The 8,192-nt window shown below is 33.9% G+C and overlaps 2 protein-coding genes across 2 annotated transcripts; both read right to left on the bottom strand.

Moving 5' to 3' along the window:
* Positions 1 to 1,269: 1,269 nt before the first annotated feature.
* Positions 1,270 to 1,756, bottom strand: HELRODRAFT_171033 (hypothetical protein; the record flags this gene model as incomplete). Its single annotated transcript, XM_009016845.1, has 2 exons — positions 1,270 to 1,432; positions 1,485 to 1,756. The coding sequence occupies 2 exons, from the start codon at positions 1,754 to 1,756 to the stop codon at positions 1,270 to 1,272; spliced, it is 435 nt and encodes a 144-aa protein (XP_009015093.1).
* Positions 1,757 to 2,624: 868 nt separating this feature from the next.
* On the bottom strand, positions 2,625 to 6,747 carry HELRODRAFT_191274 (hypothetical protein; the record flags this gene model as incomplete). Its single annotated transcript, XM_009016844.1, has 6 exons — positions 2,625 to 2,789; positions 3,455 to 3,801; positions 5,177 to 5,351; positions 5,535 to 5,836; positions 6,221 to 6,320; positions 6,559 to 6,747. 6 exons carry the CDS (start codon positions 6,745 to 6,747, stop codon positions 2,625 to 2,627), a joined length of 1,278 nt encoding a protein of 425 aa, XP_009015092.1.
* Between the last annotated feature and the right edge of the window lie 1,445 nt (positions 6,748 to 8,192).

Here is an 8,192-nt window from a genome sequence, read left to right as displayed (position 1 = left end):
ATGACCTTTAAATGTTAGAATTTCTTTATTACGTTTACCGATAAAATATGATGGCTAACAAACTTTACACACATACATACACAAACACACAAAACACATACATACACACTTACATACACAAATACACAGCACATATATACATACACACAACACACACGTAACATTCATACACACATACATACACAAAAACACACATACATATACAAACACACACAGCACACACATACACGCTTACATACACAAAATTACATACAAATCTCATAAAACATACAAAACATACACAAATATTATACAAAAAATATTTAGCAAACATTTGGAAGACTTACAATTAGGTGCTAAAAAGCTCCCTGCGGAAAAATACCTCAATATGGACGCTATAAATAAAAAAATTATTTCATTTTAATAAAATAAATAATAACAACAATAATTATGACGTAATTATTATATAATTATGATAATTATAGTCAGACAAATTGCGTCATAATCAGTAATAATGATTTGTTTCCGTTGATTTTATCAAATTCGCAGAAGCTGGAGCAGCAGCGGCAACCACTCCAGCAACAATATCATGATGGATATCCCGGAAGTTGTATGACGTCACACGACCGATCACGTGACATCATCCAAATTAATCACGTGATGCTTTTGAATTTCTCTCTCTCTCTCTCTCTCTCTCTCTCTTTCTCTCTCTCTCTCTTTGCTTTCTTTTTTATAAACTGTGTTTTAGCTAAATGTTTTCTTATTTTGTAAACAGCACGTAAATCTAAATTAATTTTACAAAAAATGTCCAGGTTTACAACAGAATAAACACCAAATATTTAAACATAAACGTTGAATTTGCTAAGTATATTATTCAATTTTTCAATTTAATTTAAAAAAATTGAAAAATTTATCTTTATTGATAACAAATAATCAATAGTTAAGCTCAATAAATCATATTCTATTGATTTTTATTGTCGGCAGGTGTGTATGCGAGCGATAAATCACACACACACACACACACACGCACACATGCACTCACACACACGCACGCACGCACACAAAAAAACACACACGCACACATACACTCACAAATTTTTGAGTAGTTGTCGATGATTATTTTTTTGTTTTATTGGCAGTTGAAAAATTAGTTTTCCTAATTTAAGGCATATTTATTTAATAATGTTGTAACTCCTTTACCTCGTAACTACCAAGACCGATGTTATAACTTCTATGATCTTTACATTTCCAACACCAGTTTTGTAGCTTCCAACGATCGTCAAGTGTTCGTTATTCCGTAGGTTCAAAATTTTCGATAGATGAACACAACTGCTTCCAGCGCAAACTTTGTTGAACGTTTATTTCAATACCGACAGTAATAGAAACATCGAACTTCCATCTTTGTCCTTTCCTTGCAGGATCATAGCTCTTGTAGATCACGTCATTCATCTTGCTGGTGATCAGGAACCGACCTTTCCAGTTCCGTGGAAGTTTCACCTGCTGACATATTCTCTTCTGCGCCGCAAGTTGTACAACCAGACCAGACCAGACCAGACCAGACCAGACCAGACCAGACCAGACCAGACCAGACCAGGTCTTTGCTTTTGATATCTCCGCTATTTCTTTTTCGTTCAGGCCACGTTTTTGTTGTTTCGGTTCCTACAGCTATAGGCAGACGTCGTTGTCCTGTCGTGATTTCATCTGCACTTGAAGCAAGTTCGATCTTTCGATTGATTTTACGAGGTGTAGAATGACCAGACGGGTATCTTTGATGCATGTTGCAAGAATCGTCATTGACATCTTTCCTGTCGGTCAGTGGTGCAGCGATGCAATTCTCATTCTCATCAGCAATGAAGCCGTCGTTAGCGTCATCATCCAGGTAGACGAGCCTTTATTCCACGTGCGTGCTGGAAGGATTATTTCAAAACTTGAATCATCGTCTGTTCCCAGCTCTGAGAGTCCTGGACAATTTCTAAAGAAATGGAAAAAAAAAGATTAACGCTGCTGAGATGTGGTCTTTGAGAAGAATTATTAAAATTAGTTGGGCCTATCATACTTCGAATGAAGATGTATTAAAACAGTCCGGTTATGAAAAGAAGAAATTACTACAGATAATACGACGGGGGAAGTTAAAGTTTATTGGTCACATCACGCGGAAAGAAAGAATTGAAAATCTAACAACTACTGGAAAGATTGCAGGGAAAAGAGATCGCGGTCAACAACGAATAACATTCGTGAAGTCTTGGGTAACTTTTTTATTTTATTAAATAAATAGTGAAAAAACGACAAAAACGATGTAGAAATAAAAAATTTAATAAAATTTTCAATTATTTTTCAAACTTCAGCAAAAGTAAACACTCAACTCACAAGCCCCGGAATATATATATTTTAAAATTAAAACAATAAATCATTGTCAACTATTCAATGTTCTCTCTCTCTCTCTTTCTCTCTTTCTCTATGTGACAATTTCTCTTTTTCTCTCTTTTTTTCTCGGTTCTTCTCAATCTTTCTTTTTTTCTACCTTTCTATTAACTCTCTTTGTCATTTTTTTTATTTCTTCATCCCAGTTCATTCATTCGTTCGTTAGTTCGTTCGTTCGTTCATTAATTTATTTATTCATTCCTTCTTCCTTTTCGCCTGCCTATTTAATATTTTATTCTCAACTTAACAGACGAAAAAGTGATTAATGACCCAAAGTTGTGGTCGTCATCATCATAGTCATCATCCTCATCTTTACCATCATTATCATCTTCCTCATCATTTTGGTCATCATCACCATTATCATTATAACTATCATTATCATGCCATCTCTATCATCATCGTCGTCGTCATCATCATTATCATCATCTTCTTTTTCTTCTTCAGCTGCGGCAACTTTCATTCTTTTATCTTATCATTTATCTTTTCTTCTTTCAATCAATTGACACCATTGCAATCATTTGATCGATCGATCTTTTAACTATTCATTCATTTATTCATTCATTAATTCATTCATTAATTCATTAATTAATTAATTCATTCATTCATTCACTAGCAAATCTAACAATACAATCATTCATACAGACGATTAATTAATCATTTTTTCAACCATCCACTTAACCAACCAATCAATCAATTTGTCAATCAACGAATTAACTATGATTCAATCAACCAGTCAATCAATCAATCTCTGACGTCATCCCTAACGTGGTATTTCACTAATTCCTTTTCTCACACTAATCTCATTTAACTCGGTGGAAGCTTGAATCGTTAAATTTTCACTTTTGTTCCAAAGAACAAATAAAAAAAGTTAACAAAGCCGAAAACAAAAGATTGATAAATTGGAAAATCAACCATATATTAACAAACAAACACAAAAACAAACAAACAAACACACTAACAATTAAAAAACAAACAAACAATAAACATCAAAGACAAAACAATATCACCCAAGAACTAATCATAAGCAAAAACAAAACAAAAACTAAAAAAAAACCTTACTTGTTTCTTTATCGCATTTCCTCCAAAAAACATCTCCTTTATCATCACCATCACTCCAAATGGTTTCACCCCCATCATCATCATCATCACTGATGCCATCACTATCCTCACCATAACTACCCACACGACTAATACCACCACCCCCTCCACCACCACTATTACTACTACTACTTTTTTTCATCCTCACCCATTTGTTGTCTACGCATGTCAAATCTCTCTTCCATGTCTCGCCTACACAACCGAACGTTGATTGGTCAGAGTTTGACCTTGACCTGAACCACCAGGCCTTTGAAGATGATGACGTAGTTGTGGCGGGCGGGGTTAAATCTGGACATCCTATAGCTGTCATATAGTGGATTGATTGATGATTACAAAGACAAACGAATGAATGAATGAATAGACTATGCTCGAATAGACGGATGAATGAATGAAGGAATGAATGAATAAATGAATGAATGAAACGAACGAACAAGCGAACGAAAGAATGAATATTAAAATCAAAATGATTATAGCAGTTTATCGAACACATTTATAAAATACCTAGATAATGAATAAATAAATTGATGAATGAATCAAACTCAAAATTTCACGACTGATGAATGGATGGATAGATAAAGAAATAATTATAAGTACTTGTGTGTGCGTGCAAGTATGTCTATTATTATTATTATTATTATTATTATTAAGAATTTATTTATTTGTATAGCGCTAATTCAGAGGTGGGCAAACTACGGAAATTTTATGCAATTTTCAGCCCGACATTATGACCATAAAAAAGAGCCACAGATCTTAAAAAAATTCTCCTCCGGGTCGAAAAATTTTGCTATTTAAGTATATATGCGGCCCTTCAAAGGTAAAATAGTTCTCAATGCGGCCCTCACAGCAAAAAGTTGAAAAAAAATTTCAAAAGAACTTTCAAAATAGGAATTAAACTGAAACTAAGTTAAATAACATTTTGATTTCATCATTGTCATTTTGATAGAAATTAAAAATATGTCTATGTATATGTGTAAACTCTTGTGCGTGTGCGTGTGTGTATGTGAGTGTGTGTGTGTATCTATGTATGTGTGAGTGTGTGTGGTGTGTGTATGTATGTGTGTGTGTCTGTGTTGGTTTCCCCACCGCAAATAATTAATTCATAATTTTTTATCAGATTGGGTCGTAAATCATGTCCGTGTGACGGCAACATTGTACGTAAGCATGCATACTTCCAATGTAACATTTGCCTCTACGATGGATGAAAAAGATGAAGAAGATGATGATGGCGATGATGTGAAGAGGATGAAGAAGATGAAGATGATGTGGTGATAGTGGTGGTGTTGAACGTGATGGTGTTGTGATGATCTAAGAGATCATGTGGTTTGTTGTTGTCGTTTGGTGTGATGACGCTGATGTGATGATGTAGATAGACATTGATGTGATTGTGTATGAAATTATTACATCAACAACATCAACAGCAATAACATCATCATCATCAACAACAACAACAACAACAACAACAAAAGACATTGTTCAATCGATCTTCATTCAAGGCAATTTATACTTTTTTCTATTGCAGAAAATGTCAGCTCGGCAATTAAATCTTACGCGCAAACTTAATTAACTATCCACACGCATGCATAGATACATACATACATGCATGCAAACATACATGCATGCATGCATATATACATACATACATACATACATTCATACACATATACATTCATACACTGACCTTTGTATTTGACCAGAAAGTGACCCATCTCTTCAGTGAAATTGGGGGCGATGACCCTGACCTCTACGAGGTTGGTCTCGGTGACGTAGATGTTTCTGACGCCCTGGTTCTGGAAATGACAGACGGATTGGCTGCGTATCGCCGTCGTTGGCTCCCTTATTATGACTATGACCTGCTTTTTTGGGGTGAATGAATGAGTGAATGAATGTATGAATGAAAGAATGTATCATTGAATGTATGAATGATCGACTGAACAAATGAATAAATAAATGGACGGTTAGATAGACAGGTAAAGATGAAAAGATAGGTGGATGAGAGGATTGGTAAATAGATGAATGAACGAACGGCTCCAACCCACCGAACAACTTTTGAGACTATCTGTGTAATGGCGATTAATGACGTCACCGCCATTAAATTCGTTTGCTATGCTACTGTTGTAGTAGAAGTCAATGAGGGTTAAATTGATCTTTTGACCCGGTTTGACCTTGATGATCCAGGGCAAAGATAAAGTTCCGCAACCTGACTTGTTGTTCTTTGCGGCCCAACTGGAAATGAAGCCTCTGTTTTGTACGTTGTTGTCGTTGTTGTCGTTGAATAATTCGTTGTAGGGATGTGGTAGTGTTGTTGTTGGTGGCGTAGATGTTGTTGTTGTGGCTGTTGCTGATGATGGTAATGATTTTGTTGTAGTTGGCTTGTTGTTGTTGTTGGCAGATGCTTGGGTAAGTTGATTTGTTGCTGGTTGTTTGTTCGTACATTGGTTTGAAAAAGGCTGGAGCACTGTGGTTTTTGAAAGGAAGTTATGTTTGTTTAGCCTTTTTAAATTAACCAATTTTTGGAAAAATGTTATAATTGATTAAAAAAAGCCGTAAATTGTTAAAAAACAATATTAATTAACTAACAAACAAACAAACTAACAAAAGAATGGCTAATTAAACAAATAATATTAATTAAATACATGAAGTTATAAACGAACGAACGAAGGAACGAACAAAAAAAATAAATGGAATAACACGTAAAAGATGGCCTGAGTATTAATAAAACTACCTTTAACACACATATAGGAAGCCATGAAGTAAACTTTGAGGTCTTCAGGGCAAGGAGAAGTGCTGTCAAACATTCTGTCCGGGATGACAATGCAACATGTCTGGCGGGGATTTACAAATTATTATTCATTCAACGTTCACTCAAATCTTTCGCTCTCTTTCCCTCTCTATCTCTCTTTTTTCTCTCTTTCTCTTTTCTTTCTTTTTTATTTCTCTCTTCTAATTACCATTTTCAGTATTTTTTCTTTTTCCTTTATCCTCTCTCTCTCTCTTCTCTCTCTCTCTCCTCTCTCTCTCTCTCTCTCTCTCTCTCTCTCCCTCTCTACATCATCATCTCACCTGTCTTCCGGAGCATCTGCTGTCAGCCATTCTTCTGACGTCAGTGGAACATCCGATATCATCCCGATCCGTCTTTATACATTTTCCTTTGCGCATGCGTCCGTAGAGTGCGGAAGCAAACACGACGACTTCGTCGGATCTGCATTCCGGTTGGAAGGTCTCCCAATGGCAGTATTCCTTCACCTCCATCGTGTTTCTTCTTGTTGTTGTTTTGTTGTTGTTGCTGTTGTTGTTCATTGTGGCTAGGCAGAGAGGGGAGGAGATTAGCGGGCTTTTAAGGATAGTGTCTGTTTTTTTTTCAGGGAGGTGGGCGTTTTATGTTTCGTTGTTGTAGTTGTCATGCTGTTGTTTGCTTTGTTGAAGTTATGCTTTGTTTATGTTTATGTTCTTCGATGAATGGATGAATGAATGCATAATAAATTAATGAATTAATGAGTTAATGAATTAATTAATTAACATTATAACAAAATCTTTAATCGTACTTGTTATTACAAGAGGTAGAAACATTTGTACAGACACGAGTGCTAAAATATAAGAAAGGAGTGTTTCAGTTTTGTTGTTGTTGTTGGATTGAGATGACATTTTGTTGATGTTGTCGCTATTGTTGATTATAATGATGGAAGCAGTGTCGTAATTGATATCCCTGATGACGATGCCTTTGCTGTTAACATGGATGACGTCATTAATAAGAATGTCATTGTTGTTGTTGTTATGGTTGTTGTTGTTGTAGATGTTGTTGTTGATAAATTAACTAAATCGCTGTAAACTTAATCGTTATGCTGTTGATTTAATTGTCGTTGTTACTGTGTTAAAAAACTGAAAAGACCATTAAACATTACCACACTGTATATCCATTAGTATTTGAAAATACGCTCCTTAATTCAGAGCTAAAATATTGATTTATATACTTATATTTAGTTAAAATTAATTTAATATGTTTGTATAAATAATTAAATATATATATATATATATATATATATATATATATATATATATATATATATATAAACCACCTGCTGAAATATTTTTAAATTATTTTATTTTATTAAAAAATTCATTCACGCAGTATATATATATATATATTGGAATCAAATGAAACCTCTTTAGTTATTTAATAAGTTAATTATTTTACTGTCATATTAATTATTATTAATAATGTTGTTATTATTGTTATTATTATTGTTGAAGTTGTTATTGTTTTTTGTTATTTTTGATGTTGAAAAATATAAGAATGAATGTTTTAAGGCTGCCAGGCGTCATTTTATACTGGAAAGAGGTTTAACACATACGTATGGATGTATGTATGAATGTATGAATGTATGTATATATGTATGTATGTATATATGTATGTATGTATGTATATATGTATGTATGTATATATATATATATATTTATATAATAATTTAATTGAACAATTATTAAGAATAATAGAAATAATCCAGAAATTATTATTAATCCTAATCTGACAGCAATTTGAACGTCTTATGGTGATGTCAATTCAGTCATCTGTCAGCCCCCATCGTGTTTGTTCAGTCACCACACTACTGCTACTGCTACTACACAAACACACACATACACAAACACATATAAACTACACATACATATGCCAACACCAAAACACGCGCATTAAACAA

The sequence above is a fragment of the Helobdella robusta genome (genome assembly GCF_000326865.2).
Source record: "Helobdella robusta unplaced genomic scaffold HELROscaffold_19, whole genome shotgun sequence".
In the NCBI taxonomy this organism is placed as follows: domain Eukaryota; kingdom Metazoa; phylum Annelida; class Clitellata; order Rhynchobdellida; family Glossiphoniidae; genus Helobdella; species Helobdella robusta.
This window is presented reverse-complemented; position numbering and strand designations above follow the sequence as displayed.